The sequence below is a fragment of the Hippichthys cyanospilos genome, chromosome 5, assembly GCF_059441005.1.
Source record: "Hippichthys cyanospilos isolate Australia breed blue-spotted pipefish chromosome 5, RoL_Hcya_1.0, whole genome shotgun sequence".
Classification (NCBI taxonomy): Eukaryota; Metazoa; Chordata; class Actinopteri; order Syngnathiformes; family Syngnathidae; genus Hippichthys; species Hippichthys cyanospilos.
The window spans coordinates 12,960,809-12,977,135 of record NC_142373.1 but is presented as its reverse complement, the minus strand read 5'-3'; the positions used below and the strand labels follow the sequence as shown (position 1 = coordinate 12,977,135).

At 40.1% G+C, this 16,327-nt stretch overlaps 1 protein-coding gene across 1 annotated transcript in view; it reads right to left on the bottom strand.

Moving 5' to 3' along the window:
- The window catches only part of LOC148423597 (low-density lipoprotein receptor-related protein 1B-like), a 247,169-nt gene that overhangs the window by 114,195 nt on the left and 116,647 nt on the right, over window positions 1–16,327 (bottom strand). The window contains exons 13-19 of the mRNA XM_088415013.1: window positions 15,823–16,003; window positions 11,662–11,881; window positions 11,412–11,601; window positions 7,782–7,904; window positions 7,339–7,482; window positions 5,486–5,611; window positions 4,123–4,236 (exon numbers count right to left, since the gene is read on the bottom strand). Of these exons, the coding sequence (XP_088271139.1) occupies window positions 4,123–4,236; window positions 5,486–5,611; window positions 7,339–7,482; window positions 7,782–7,904; window positions 11,412–11,601; window positions 11,662–11,881; window positions 15,823–16,003 (1,098 nt within the window). The remainder of the gene's footprint in view (window positions 1–4,122; window positions 4,237–5,485; window positions 5,612–7,338; window positions 7,483–7,781; window positions 7,905–11,411; window positions 11,602–11,661; window positions 11,882–15,822; window positions 16,004–16,327) is intronic.

The following is a 16,327-nucleotide window of genomic DNA, read 5'->3' as shown; positions in this document are numbered from 1 at the left end:
TTCCATTTTTTGGTCATAATCAGTTAGCATGTGAATATGTGTGGTATTTTGTCCAATCGTTTGATTTTTACAGCAAAGGAATTTCACATCAAAGGTAAAACACTGAAAGAAGACACAGGCAGCTGAAATTTCACACAGATAATTTGTGTGAAAAGCTGTTTTCTTAAAACACCGCCACTGCTCCGAAAGAAAACATTTTTGTATATATCCTTTGATTTGATTTACTGTGTTACATAAAATATAAACATTGACTGAACATCTCATGACATATGACAAAAACATGAGAAAATGGCGAACATGACGATAGCTTGTCCTAATAGGGCACGTTGCTCAAAGTCGAGATTATATACAGTGTACAGTATATATATCTTTCTGAAATCCAGTCGATTCAAATGTCCATTGTCGTGGACATTTCTTTTTGATCTATATCGTTTGACTTATTGGAGCTTGTGTACAGTACTAAGCCATAGTGTGCTTTGTAGGGGCCCTGAAATGGAACTCTGTGGAACACCAAATCCTCCTGAGAACCATCAAAGTCTCTCAGTCAATTGGTCGGGATGCGGTTGACTTTGCCGAGACAAAATGGACACGCATGAATAGGCTTGGTCTCAGAAGGATATGATGTTTAGCAGAAGGATATGATGTTTAGCTTGTACACATTGAAAAAAAGAAAAAAAATGGCCATGTGGCATGGCCAAGGTAGATGAACTGCTGTAGAGCAGGGGAACATTATGTATTTAATTAAAAGGCTTTTGAATAGTTAAACTTTGCTCTCTAAATAATTTCTCAGTGTATTTCATTTATTCATCATAAGTGAGTTTTCTAAGACTAACCCGGACGACTGACTACATTTTTTTCTTTCTTATTGAATACTATTGAGACATGACAGCAGAGTGTTCAGCAACACCCCTCAAAACAGATGCCATCATGTTGCTTTCTTGCTCCAAAGAACCGACATTAATAATTCATCTTGAAAAATCTTAAATGAATGCAGTAATGTGTGCCGGTGACAATCAAAAATGCACGCTTTTGGAAGAATTTTTCAGTACATATCTGAGGGGCGGATGACTATCCTCTGTTATGTTATGTAATAGACATTATTATATATTGTTAGATATATTCCAGAAAAGTAAACATGTTGAAAGGCCATTCCATTATTAGCAATTAGTGGCTACACCTACGTTAGCAGCTATCAGTGCTAGCAGCGGCAAGCAGCATTAGATGGTAGAGAGTTAGCGGCTAGCAGCACTCAACGACAACATGTAGTCTGGCGATTGCTGTCAAATCACTTTGCAAATGGAGCTTAAAGATGTTAAAGACTAAACTGACAGTTTATGTTTTTACTTTTGAATAAAGATGGGTAGGTTTTAGCCAGCAAAATTGCTATTGCCCCCACTTGAAATGGGTGGTTATTTTTCTAATATCGAAATAATATTTTTGGATAGCAAAATAGCTTCATTGCTTTTCAGACCTTATATGGCTGAACAATGTCTAAAAATAATTTAAAAAAAGGGAACTTTATTAAGCGGAAATGTGTTTTACTGTCTTCTGCCTTCAAAATGGTCCTTTATCCCAGCAAAAATAGATATTTTTGGTTTTCATCTGAATACTTAATTATTAAATAAAATTTTCAGTAGCTTTAGAAAACAACACTAGATGCTAGATTATTAGCAACACTTTATATTACCTTACGAATGGAGTTTAAAAGACATAAAAAAAATCTAAACCGACAGCTAATATTTCCGCTGACCACTTTTGAACAAAAGAGGCTCAGACATGTTGTTCTAGCCAGCAAAATTGATCTTTAATGTCTAAAGCTGTCAGTGGCAGATCTTTAAAAACACGTTTCCACTTGCTATCAACTAAAAATGACATGACACGTACCCAAGTTTCGACTAACAACCAATCGCGTCATGATCGGTTGCTATCAGATCCTTGAACGTGTGATGTCAGCGGCACTGCCAAGTCTATTTAACATGACGCTTGCATCAGATATTTACCATAGTGAAATCTTGAAACTAATGTAATATCACAAAGGAAGAAATCTGAAAATTCTCCCAGCAGTCAAGCAACTTTTGGAAGTGAGACTACATGAACATCTCTCTTTGTGCCAGTGACTTTGCCTCTGCGATTAAATGCAAAATTAGCAGAATTTAGCTGCCACAGGAAGTAAATAAAATTGAGTTAACAGTTATTATTAATTAATCTCCAAATTTAAAGCCGAAGACGAAGGTATTAAATGTTCACAAAAACCAAAGTAGTTCAAACTCCATATAGGCGAAATGGCCATAAATACCACTGAAAATTACTAAAGATGTTTAGTATGCCTTTAAGTTAGCTTTGTTATCTGTTCAGTTGACTGATGGTTCTTGTAGTTTGCAGGGCTGTAGAATGCATTATTAACATTGCATGAATAGGGACGCTATTAAAAAGAGCTCACAGTATGGTGCAGTGCAGTTAAAAAAAACAACAAAAAAACTGTTTAATGTGAATAATGTTGTGGCCACGGAGAACGCATTCTAAATATATCAAAGCGAGTGAGTAGTGGAGCAGGTAGTCTCCAAGGTACCGAATCCATCCTCCCTTTGCTTGTGGTTGTCTCCCTTTTAACCCCAAATTGGTCCGGACGTCATCTGTCTGACACTCAACACGGATCAATGTAAGCAAGCCGGGCTCTCTTTCTCTCGTCTCCTTCGGAATTGATGTCGTCAAATCGGATCAGACGCGTGTCCAAACAAACGTGCGGGACCATCAGTGGTGACGCGCGGACACCCACGTTGGATCTCTGGCAATCGACATTCGGATGAAGACGTCATTTGCTTTAATAGTCGGGATCCTGTTTTTCGCAACCCGCCGGGCGCTTTGATGGAGCGTAAAGCGTCACGCTGCGGGGTGACCTGCCCGCTGAACCCGTGACGGAGCTTCCACAGACTTTGTATGCGAGCGCCAAAATCACGCTGCGATTTCACACTGAGTGATGACACATATAGTGTGTGTGTGGTTACCAGACGAGGTTTGAAAATGACTTATTTCGGTTGTTGGTGCTATAGTCGTGGAGCGAGCTTGTGTGTCTTTCATATTCAAAATAATTGAGAGGCAGAAGAAAAAGAATTGTCTGACTCATCTTGTGATCCTCGCAAAAGTGCGGCGCTGCAAATGTGGAGTAAACATTTTCGACCGGCAAACTCATTTGAACATGCTTAGTATAGTCATATTTTGATGATTTTAAATTTCATGTAAATTTACAACGTATCTTGTTCAACCGGATGCATATTTTTTGTTTGTTTCACCATCAAACTTATACAATTTATAGCTAGCTTAAAAGAGTAGGGACTGTCCAAATGCTGTGTGGAAAATCAAAACCCATCAAAGCATAATACAGTATATGTAAAAAAAAAAAAATTAAATGACAATTTGTCTCCTTTTGTTATTCTTTCTTACAAGGCGGAAATTATTTTCAACGGAATCAATTCAATACAATACTTTCAACTCCAAAATTGTTTGAATCAAAAACTCATTCTGATTCAATTCGTGGACCCAAAAATCAGAATTGAATCATGTGAGTGTCAAAAATTCCAACCCCTAGTAAAACAAATTTTTTAGCATATAAGTTAAGTAAGTTTAAGTTTGATCCTGTGAGGCTGACCAAAAGCAGAGCAGCATCTTAGTGACGCAGGCAGTTTGATGCGACCAGAAAGTACAAGCAATTACGTAAAAACGCCTGAAGAGGGAGGCAAAACAAACACAGCCAGCCCCTAAGGTCGTGACAGTTGTTGATGTTGTAAAGCGGGAGAAATGCCATAAAGAGGAGATGCGCAATCCACTTCGTAAAGTGAAAAAAAAAAAAAACATAAGGCAGGGACATTGTGAATCGGGGATCCGCTGCAATTTGATAATCGATTAGCTGGCGATGTAATGTTTCACCTCCTGTCACATTCAGTTCTGTTACATTACGGAGGCATTTCAGTACAATAAACCAACGTGCCCTGAATTAGCATTCAAGCTTCTCGAATGTTAAAAAGCTGTTAGCGCCGCCAGTGGAAAAGGCCACATACATAATGTAGCAGCTGGAATGTTTAAATCACACTTGACTGAGAGGTGAGAATCCGACATGAGACTTACTGCACGATACTTCATCAGACGTGTCCCCGCAGTCATCCTCGCGGTCGCATAGCCACGCTTGAGGTATGCAGCGCCCATTCTGACAGGCAAACTGGTCACTCTGACACGAGTGGGCTGCGGGGAAAAAAAAAAAAAAAGTGGAAAAGACCACCCCACTTAATTCAATTCCAACCTGCATAAGTCAATGTAGGATGTAGAGAACAAGCCTAATGATCACTACATCACCGGGATGTCAATGCCTGCCTTGTGCTTTATCGCTCGATCACTCAGGAGCGGCTCGGAAGGTCTGACGGCCCGGGGAAATTATGCCACTCGACGGGCTGACAGCTACGCGCCGCACAGCGCCAGTGGACACCCACAGACGGGCCCGCCAGTGATCTCGCGTTGATGCGGAGTATACGCGTCAAGCTGATGACGAGGGAACATTCATCACCTTCTGCTTAATGCGCGCTGATTGAGCCTCCAAACATAAATTGCTCGGCAGAGGCATCGTTAAGGACGGCGGAGCTAATGTAATAAATGGTATCATGTTACATCACTTCCAGTGAATAAAAGTTGAAAGCATGCCATTAAAGCCGTGCCTTGAGACGCAAATTTAAGTCATTCAATTTAAGACGTCCATGTTCGGGTATCAAATCATCTTTCCACATTGATATCAATGGAACTGTCATTAATCCATTCCAGCCTCCACCATAAAAACAAATACAATTCTTCTAGTTTGGTTTTAATACAGGAAGCAGCACTCTGTAATGTAGCAATTTGATAAAAACAGTCTAATAACAAATTTTCAGTCAATACGAAGATGGAGCCAACACAAAGAAGAGTACTTGTGCAAATGTCCGGTGACAATCATTTCATCAGAATCGGTGTGGAAAAGATTGGGGTTGACAAAATGTCATTATATTTGATATAAATATACATTTCTAGGGGCTAAGTGGGGTAACTCGGGGTAACAGCTTTATGCAACTTGGCTCAAACCGCTGATTCACGAACCATATATTGTAATTCTAATAATATGTTTATATTGTAATATATATTGTATTTTTTTTTTTTTTTTAAACAATTAAAATTCTACCAATACTACCTTCACGATCACCACGGCAACCGTGATCGGCAACATTAGGCAGGCCTGATTGATTTCAGGAAATAATTACATAATTTATGATTACTTTGAAAGGATGAATAATGAATAACGCAACTATGGATGTTTTAGTCGATGGTGGTTTACTTTATGTGTTAGGATTAAGCAATACGGGGTGTTCATAAGGCAATTATTTGCACAGCCATTTATCACTTCTGACTTTTTTTTCCATCATAATTAAATTTGCATATTTGCATATATACGGAAGCAGAAAATACACACCCGAGCATGTGATGTTGGCCTCATCCTCATTGCTTCCGCAGTCGTTTGTCCCATCGCAAAGCCATTTCTTGGGAATGCAGCGCTTGTTGTTGCATTTGAAGTGATCAATGGGACATGAGTGATTGTCTGCAAAGAAGACATGCCTGCATAAGTATAAACACCTTCTCATTCAGCAGCAATGTCCAAACTTTTTTTTTTCCGAGCGGTCCTGTATAAATGGAGTAAAATACAGATAGTGAAATATAGCAAGAAGACGACGAGCCAGCAAATCAATATAGCGTATAAAACACTGTGTTTTGTGACAGCCTCCATAAAGACACCATTCTTTATTCTCTGCATCCATATGGCAAATTGCTATCATATATCACGCATAGACGCCACTGACCAAGTGTCAGGCTTTGGAGGAGTGTTTCCAGTAAGTGTGTTGGTGCGTGCAGTAAGGTCGAATATGGGAGAGGTTGCTATTCACACCGCGACTGAGGGACCACAACTGGGTTTGATGTTCTCCGCTGTGTTAAATAAAATGCCATTGGATTCAAAGACACATTATCATCTGGATCAAAATGATTGGATGCTAGATAGTAATTGAGGATTCCATAGCAGAGATCTTTTATTATCTATGCATTTTTTTTGGATTTGTCTACTGGAATCCGACTGTTTATCGTCACCGACAGATACGTCCGTCAATCTTTCAGCGTGTAAGCAGGGAAGAGGGTCTCTCGCCCATGTTATCCCTGGAATTTTGAGTTGTAAAGCACTGTAATGACAAACAAACTCCTGTAGATGGTGCTGTTACTTAGCTTTGGATATGAGATCAGCACAAATTTTAAGTGAAAGATCAAGATTAGGAGGGGAATCTTGGCTTGTCGTGTTGAATTTGAAGGAGAGGAATGGCTATGTCTCAAAGTTAAAACACGTTCACCCTTGAATAGAGTTTATATGCATGGTGCATACGAGTTTTTTTTTAAATGTACACCTTAAAATATTGTTCAAGCCCTTTACTAGCACAACATAGAGCGGAATACAGAGCTGTTGGCCACCCAATTATTTTAAAATAATTATTGAGAATTTGCCTAATCTCCTTCAACATGTGTTATGTACGTTTATAAAATCAAACAACATTTAAAAAATATGGAATTGCTTGTTTGATAGATTTTAGGGTGTTTGATACATTAAAAACAAATCATTTTTAAGCGGCTGGTCCTTGTATCCTTCCATTTTTTTTCTGAATGTGTCCTTTACAAAGAAACAAAGAAAAATATGTGTATACTTATCTAACACTAACATTGAATAAAAAAGGATGTCTACAAGAAACCCTACTAAGGAGTGCCAACAACGTTAATTGACGTCAAAGATGTTTTTTTCTTTTTTTTTTCTTTTTTTTAAATGGGAATGAGCTGAGAAAACGTTTCAACTTTTTAATTTTTTTTTTTCGAAATGGTATTAGACAGTCAGAATGCCCTACTGATGAGTAATGAGTAATAATGAGCAATGTAAATTGACACATCAGCTGTGTTCTTTTTTTTTTCTTTTTTTTTTAAATGGGATCGGTCATAGAAAAGGTTTGAGGGAAAAACTGACAATGATCAGTCAAAATTGGCTTGCAGGTTCTTCTTTTTTTGAAATAGCCAGCCTTTAAAAAGTTAAAAAAGAGATGATGGGTAATCTACGCAAAAAAAAAAAAAAAAAAATCAGAAGAGCACATTTCCGGCAGCATAAAAGGAAAGCCAGATGGGGAACATCCTTATATTAAGCGCTGACATTTAGAAGGATAAAGGTTAACGGCATCTAACATTTTACTTGTCATTCCTGCACATGTAAGCACGCGTGGAGACAAATTGAGCAAAGCTCACAGCACGTATGGCTTTCCTCGTCGCTGCCGTCCAGGCAGTCGTCGTCCCCGTCGCACTTCCACCGCTTCTGGATGCAGCGTCGGTTGGCGCACTGGAACTCCTCGCTTTTACACCTCTGCGCTTCCTGCTCGCCGCCGGAGCCGTCTGGGAAAAACAATAGCGGGGCAAAATTAGCTGGAGGATTTCCATGAAGAAGCGGTTTTGTGGACGCCATTGGCATTGCTATGATGATGTAAAAAACATGCTAATCATGTGTCATGACCTCATTGCAAACCGCAGGGATTTGAATATAGCGGGAAGATTTGGCCGCTGAATAAATATGTTCCTCGAGTGATTTGCATTTGGAGAAGAGGCCCCGATTAGTTGCTCTTTTCCCCACAGAACGGAGGGATTACGGCGCGCTGGGAGGATACCATTTTAAGCCGGTCTCATTTTCCTCCTACCTGCGCAGGTGACATTGTTCTTCTCCAGAACCTGGTTGTCAGCACAGGCACACACTCGGCCTCCTGGGATGGCGAGGCAGAGGCTAGCGCAGCCGCCGTAATTCAAACTGCAAGCGTTGTCACCTGGGAAGGCAACAAGAAAAGACACTAAATAAGATGGCGCGCTAATTTCAGTGAGAGGAAACGCGCCTTCTAAATTTGACTCTCGGTGACACGCGTGCAATCACAGCAGACAACAAGGCACTCTAAAATCTATTCGGAAGCGCGCTTTGGAATTCACTTTTCAGCAGCTCAAACTGCTTTTTTTATGCTAAGTGCTAAAAACAGGCCACTGTGTCAATCCAAATACGATACCAATTATTATTAGTCAAGGAGGCCGATAACCGTAATTTGAACCCAATATTAATTTATCGGTTAAATGGAAAAACACGTAAAGAAACAACAACAAAATGCTCTTAATTCATAGAATCCCAAAGATGTACTTATACATATCTACAGGATCCAGACATTCAATCCCAGGTAGCTATTTAGGCCTGGAGACGATATTTATTTTTCAGTCAGAACCCTTGCTGCGGAAAAACAAACAAAAAAAACCCTCCAACTCCTATTTCAAAGATTTCCAAATACACGTATACGTAATTTTTCTTTCAAGTGAACCAGGGTCGTCAACGTGCCTTAAAAGGTTAAATGGAAACGTAAAGAGCCTCATTATCAAGCTATAGTTATCTAAATCAAAATAGAAAGGTTAACATTTCTAAAATGTCTTATTATTCGTACAGTTTTGAACGCAATTTAAGTGAACATTTATAGAAATATTTCCCGGAAGAGTAAAATATATATTATTGGCCCTCAGATTACGAAGAAAAAGGCTGATATCAACATTCGGCTAATATCAGTGCCGATAGCCACGCTAGCCATTAATCAGGGTAATTTTTGTGAAAATTAAAGCTTTTTTTGATAACTAAATAAACTCCCTTAATTTATAGAAGTTGCATGTGATGCTATTGAGAATTCCATGGAAATAAATCCTTAATACTTTTTGCAGAGTGTGTTCATTTTGGCGACCATAAAGTCCAAAGCATATAGCGCATCATTGGAAAAAACACTGCCCTTAATAATGACTGTTTCTAATAACGTCATGAATATTGCTATTGAAGATGAATATTTTTTTAAGCATGTGTGATGGTTAAAACGCCTATGACAGCGGAATAAAAGTCAGGTTTGTTTGTGTGTGCCAGCGCCAGCTCTATCTGTTAGCGCTCCTATCTGCTCTTTTCAGCTTGCTAACAGTGTGAATCCATCATTTGGAGTGGAATGAGGAAGCCTTGGCCACCCTACTGTATAGAAGTTGAGCGATGGGCGGCTCCAGAGATCCCAGCGTGTCCGTCATGCTACCTTATACCTGGGTGTACAATGGGAACTTTGATGCAGCTATGCAGATTTCGGGCTGTGTTATTCAAAGCGCACTCTTTGAAATAACCGCTAAGTGGTGGCGATGCGTGGGCGAGAATCTATTATCACCTGCAAGCACCTTTTGGTGCAGAGAAGCCCAAACGTTCTCCTTGGGAGGCTGCATGCAGACTCTTCAATTTGAATTTATTTTGAAATGCTAAAAATAGTCTCCCGAGCAATTTTGTATTTTTTTTTTTTTATATATAGGGCAGGTATACTTGTAGCCCATTGGCCCTCAAGTGAGCAGCAGGACCAAAAACGGGGCAATCTGACCTTGTAAAAGAATCGCTATCACACATTTTAGCAATATGTGGTTTCATGTTCCAGCAGCACAGTGGAAGAGTGGTTAGCACGTATGCCTCACAGTTCGCAGTTCCGAGTTCAATTTCAGCTTGCTCCGGCAGGCCTGTGTGGAGTTTGCATGTTGTTTCCGTGCCTGCCTGGGGTGTTCTCTAGGAACTTCGGCTTCCTCTCGCATTCCAAAAACATGCACTGTAGGTGTATTGGACACTCTAAATGGTCCTTAGGTGAGACTGGGTGCGTGTATGGTTGTTCGTCCCTGTATACCCTGCTTTTGGCTGGCAACCAGTTCAGGGTGTCCCCCTGCGTACTGCCTCAAGACAGCTGGGATAGGCACCAGGAAGCCAGTGACCCTAGTGAGGATAAATGGCCGTAGAAAATGGGTGGATGGATGTTCCAGTTGATTTGCTCTTAATTTGAAAAGAAATATGTTGTTTTTCCGACATTAAAAAAGAAAAAGGAAACAAAACAAAAAAATCATACAAACTGATTTTTCCGATACAGAAACCCTAGGAAAATTTTTTGTACATCTAGGCTTTATATCTCTGCCTTTAACAGTGTGAAAATTATGCATCAAGATGTTTGCTTCTTTATTGTAAAAATAAAATGTAACAGTAGCTCACACTAACTTATTGCATCGACAACTGCAACTAATGATTTTTGTTGCTGAATTTATAAGCACTTTTTTTTAATTCATCAAATGGATGATCTGCTGTAAAATTGTGTTGATAATGATAATATATATCCGTGTGAAATTGTACAAGATAAAGGTATACAATTTTATAAATAAAGGAGTCACTATAACACAGTTATACAGTTAAACACAATAAGTGTTTTCATGTTCCAATTGTTATTAATTTGAAAAAAAATAAATGTACTGCTGCAGTCATGGCATTTGCACTAGATTTGCCTGCAGGAACCCTGTTAAGATTTTAAGATTTCAAACATCCCTGAAAATGCCTTCACATTCCCCTATTTGAGAAGCACTGGTTTAAAGCATGTGCTAAGCTTTAGAACTGCTCTACTTGATTGTAACAATATAGCCATTAACAGTTTTCAGATTTATTTTTAGTTTTTGTTCGCAGCAAAGGTCTTGGCTTAGCGACACACTATGAGTCCAAAAAAGAAAAAAAAGAAAAATCTTACTTGACAACCTGCTATTAGAGTGCCTCATTGTTCGCGTGTGTGCACGTCAAAGTGAGAAAAGAGAAAAAAAAAAAAAAACATGTTTTGACTTGACAACCAGCATGTGGACTCGGTCTCTGAACTCACGTGGTCGTCTTAGTGCCGCACACTGTGACAACCCAGTGGGATATATTCTAGCCACCAGAGTTTTTAAAAGGATGCATTTTTATAGCTCAGATATGTTGACCAATGCAGAAAAAAGAAAGATGGAGAACCGCAATGATTGATTGTCATTACCGATTTTGATAACCGATTAATTGGTTTAGTTTTATATATATATATAATGCAACCCTCGGAAACAACCCTCGGAAACTGCAGTATTATTTGATTGGCAGTTGCCATTTAAGTGGGGCAGAACAATCAGAACAATCAGCTGACAGGCAAACTTTCTTCCACTATTGTAATATATGATCTGCATTATTAATAATAAATGGTAATCAGAGTAGGAAGTTTGTATCAGTTTAAGGTTATTTGTGATCGTTTGCACGGCTGGGTTGTCAACTTTTCGATCTGACCCTCGATGTTTTGGAAATGAACTTTCCGACCCTGCACCCCGGGGACGGGACTCACGCATGGCTAATATCTGGACACATCACGGAGACGGTCAATACGCAGCCCAACTTTGACTGTGTGGGTTGTTACGGTTCAGCGGCACAGGATGAGGAGAGCGTAAAATGGGGAAAAACAGCCAACCTTGCTGACTTTGTGCATCATAAACTCGCAGGCCAAATAACGGTGGCCTCTCACTCCGCAGCACGTTGACGTCCCCGCTGGACAAATCCAGCTGGAAGACGGATGCATTCATGTACTCCGTCCAAAAGATGAAATTGCGATAATGGGATATTCCAAAAGGATGGTTGAGTTCTTTTCCGTTGTAGACCACCTGGAAAGGAAAGTAGAATCAAACACGGGGAATATTTGTTTGTCCAAAGTCGTCCCTCACCATTCTCCCGGTGCCGTTGAGGAAAATCCTTTCAATGTGATCGTAGTAGGCGTCGCACCAGTACATGCTACTGGAGCTGTGGTCCAGGGTCAGCCCGTTGGGCCACAGCATGTTTGTGGTGACGAAAATGCGGCGGTTAGAGCCGTCCATCCAGGCTTTTTCTATCCTGCCAATGCTGTCGTTGACCTCGTCCTCTTCCCAGTCCGTCCAGTACATCCAGCTGCCGCCATCGCACAAGCGCAACACAATTAATGTTGCGTTCGTATATGTGTATCATAGTGTAACGTGATGCAAGTCTGATTTAGAAACAATTTCAAAAAAGGTCATACCAGAGAGTTAGTGTGTTAAAATTCACATTTTCATTGTTTAAAAGTTTTGCAATACAAATGTGTCACAAGGAAGTTGTCAACCTTGGTCTATAAATTAACAATAACTAGAGTTTAATTTCCAAAGCGTGTTTCCAAGGTTTGAAGCATCACAATCATGAAAACTCGAGCCACCGCTAGAGCTATCGTGAGTGAGCTTATAATAGCCAGAAAGAAGGAGAATACTGCCCGATTTCCCATGTGCTATACAAAATACTCAACGGATAATACATTGTTGAATTTGAGGATGGGGAGATTTTGACATGCAGAAGCAGACATGCGCCTCAAAGCTTCACCAACAGAAGGTCTAACACAGTGTCACAGCTACGAAATTCAGAAAAAGGTTCCAAAAAAACCTGTTACGCTGGTGAGGCATTCACTGACCGCTCACAATGTGGGAAATCGGATTCACAATTAACACGCAACACATACTCTATATATAACTAACAGATATGAACACAAGAAAATATGAAGAGTAGATGGGATTCATTCTATTTTTCGTTTTTACATTATTGCCAAACTGTAAGAAAGAAAATACCAGCATTTTCCCCTAAAGGAAGGGTGCGTCTTATACACAGGTGCGTCCTATATTTGGGGAATTATACAATCATGTCATCTTGTTTCTTGTCGAGTTTTTTTTCTCGCCAACGCAAGTTACGTCACAGAACGTTTTGCTAATGGTTTAAGTAGCAAAACGTCTGAGCTTGTGTTTCTACGGAGTTTCTCATTTTGCATTTACTGTTCCTGTACTGGTTAGGGTTTGTTTTTGATAAACGCGTGACTCCTTGTAAAATTCCCAAGTTGAGTCACGTGTACCTCAAGGCCTAAATGCAGAGCCTTCTAAAATACGAAAAAAAACCCGAGTCATGACAAAATAAAGCAGAATTGTGCATACCATGCCCAATTCAGCTGCCTACCAACAACGAAGCCTCACCCTTATTTCTTGACACATCAACTGGTAGTCCTTTGATTTCTTATCAGTCGATATATCTGAGAGCATACGTAGGCTTGAAAGGAACGTGCTCCATACCCGAGTGACATGCCTCACCGGAGGTTTTGTTCCCGCGAACCCTTGGGATTGAAGATTCCCCTCCCTCGCCCTGCTTTGATTCCCACACAGAACGCAGCATCCAGCTGAATGCCAAACACAACCGCGCTTCGGCAAACTGACATCAACTTCACAACCGGCACACCCCCGAAGAAATGGAAATAAATTGGAATCAAGATTTCCCTCATGTAAAACACATATAATTAAAAAACCCCGGCAAAGAACTGCGCACATGTTGCGGCGTTACAAATCAGTCAGGCTTCTCGAGTCAAAAAGATGCTTCGTTGCGCATCACCGCATCGCGGATCACCAAGCAAAAAGTTTGCGGCTTACGTGTGCCGTGTTTTGGAACTCACAACGGACTTGTCGTGATTGAAGGGGGACCGGGTCAACGGTTTGACGTGATGTGTTTTCTGGTAAGCGCGCTCGGGGGATTTGTCGCTTTTGAGCGTTGCTGAGTGAGCCGTGTTGGTCTCCCGCTTCTCATCGCTGCATCATCGCCCAAAGGAAGATGAAGGAGACTCCCAAATTGAGGTGAATGACGACTACGTTTCTCGGTTCTGTGGCACGAAACGCAAATGCATCATAGCCTCCAGAGACCCGGCCTACTTATTTGTGTCCACTGCTGTGTCAATGTCGTCTCAGCAAAACAGCGAAATTAACTGCGAATACATGAGGCGCGATTGGAAAGGCCAATATGTCTTAGCAGATTAGGAGATAGTACAGTAGAGTCAAAGAGTCAAAAGCTAGACCAATGACTCACGTCCATTAGTGTGGACAAAAATCAATAGGGCCTCTGGAATATATAAGCATTGACTGAGCCAATCAGATTTTTTTTCACCTTCCTGAGTAGTCAGTGAGTATAACTGGAGTTGGTTTTTACCAAAAACCAGTTGATTTTAAAAAAAGAGGAAAAAAAATGAGATTTAGTAAAGTTGTGAAGCAGAACACAACTTTGGTGATAACGTATCTGCTTTGTGACACCTGTAAATGAGAAAATCTCTCATATCTGAAAAGACCAGCAGAGATTTTAATCCTCTACTTGGAGTCCTTTTGAAGAATATAAACATTGATGGCAGTGATCGCTTTAAAAGGGTCAAATTGACTCAAAACAGGGGGATTATTAGCTCGATCAGGGAAAACATCTCAGCAAGAAATGGATGCCCTCTACTGAGCACACTAGGACTTAGTAGGGTAGCTCGAATGAGTCAAAAAATATATACAAAAATCGTATTTTTGTATTTTTGAAGGGGAAAAAAAGCAAAGGTCCATTTAGCAATATGTTGCTCCATGTTCTAATTGATTTGCGCTTTGTTTGAAAATGTCTATACTGTATATGTAAAAAAACTCATTATTTTACTGTTCTGCTGGAAATGTTTCTTTGTGCTTTTGGTGAAACCAACCCATTTACTGCACTGCAGATTGTTAAATTATAGGAAAAGCTAAAAAAAAACACTTTTCTTGGTAGGTTTTGTGCTTATATTGTCAAAAAAGACTGTGGGTCTCACTCAAAATGGAGACAGAGAACCAACTACCTCGCATGCTGTGATTATGACGGTACCCGGCCACAATGCATGTGGGATCGAAATAAAGACAGAGACCCATGACATGTAAAAGCCACATGGACTCAATTTGAATAATCCACAAGTCTCATCTATTTGGAACTACTTCCTGTGAGTAGAAGAGATCTAACTCTTCAAGCGTAGCCGAGCGGAGGACGCCCGCTTCGCTTAGTGCCAACTGAATGTAACAGATACTGAGCAGCTGGAGCAGCTTTAGGAAACGCCTGCCTTGGACGGGAAACGTGTCGGCGATGAAGCGTGTTCGAACCGCCTTGTAAGACTCAAAGGAGCTCTTTCCTCTTTCCACCTTGCTCAACCACGAGAATTACAAAGTACCATTGTCATACACAAGGGTCTGCTTATTAATGAGATCAGTTTATTAAATAGATTAGTTAGATCTGTGTACACAAACTAAAAAAACGTTTTAGCTCAGTGTAAACCCGCTGTAAACTATTTGCATTCATGTTTGTGCACTCACTACCTTTGTCAACACTCACAAATGTTACAATCTCTGTTGGAAAGGGGATTTAGTGAGTCAATTTTCCGGCGGTTGAGCCAAAATTCAAACTACTTACACGATCTATCTTCTGGATTTTCTAAAGAAAATACGATTGGAGATACCGCTACAAATTGAGTTCTGAAGCTGAATAAATCACAATCATAAATCAAGACATCAATCAAGTAAATCAAATCATAAATTCAGCTTGAGAAAAACTGGGTTATATCAACCTTTAGTTTTAACTTTGCAACATAAAAAGCCTTAATATAGCAACTGTGTGCAGCTAGTTTTCCTGTCAAAGTTTGTACTTCAAGTCCTGGAGTATCAAATATCTAATCGTGATTACTTGACCACATGTGATAACGTACAAAAGGTTTGCTTTGACTCAAATGATATCGATTAAGAGGCGACCTATCCACTTCGTAGAAAACTTTAATGAGTTTCGCAGTTGGGTTAATTATCATCTGCTGGCATAGTGCACCATGCTTCAATTGACAATGGAAAGAATGTGTATTAGTGCTGCGAAAGAAGTAATCAAGTGGGTTAACTGTGGCTAATGAGCTGGTAGCGCCGGTTCATCTTCTAAAACAGATCTCGTACTCGCTAATACAAAATTCCATTTACAATTCACAGGCTTTAATCTTGGGCAAAAAATGGACTGGTGTTTCAGACGGCGTTTGCCTTTACCTGTTTAGAGGGTCAACCACAATGGCCCGAGGGTGGGACATGTTCCCTTCCAAGAGAGTTTTTCGAGTCTCAGAGGCGCTCTGCAACCGGGCCACACTGATTGTCTTCCTGTAGCCGTCGTTGGTCCAATATAAGTTATTACCAAGCCAGTCCACTGATATTCCTTCAACATTGTCCAGTTCTACAATAGAACAATTACAATTTAACACAAGAATCCGAGAAGTAATTTTTAAATCAATATTTTAGATCGATGAAGTCGACTGCGGGACAATTTGAAGAAAAAAAAAAGTCTGTTGTCGCTAGATTGTCATGCTGATTGAAAATTGGCATGCTGATTCCAAAATTGGTGTCTGTTGTTGTAGCACGTCATGTTATTTAGCCACAGCTTACCCTGCAGATAAGCAAAACATTGCTGATTAGCTATATAAAGAGTTTAGTAGCAGTTTTCAAGCTTAGTCTTAATCTGAAGACTGGTCTGAAGAGCACGTTTTATTTGTCTCCGTCT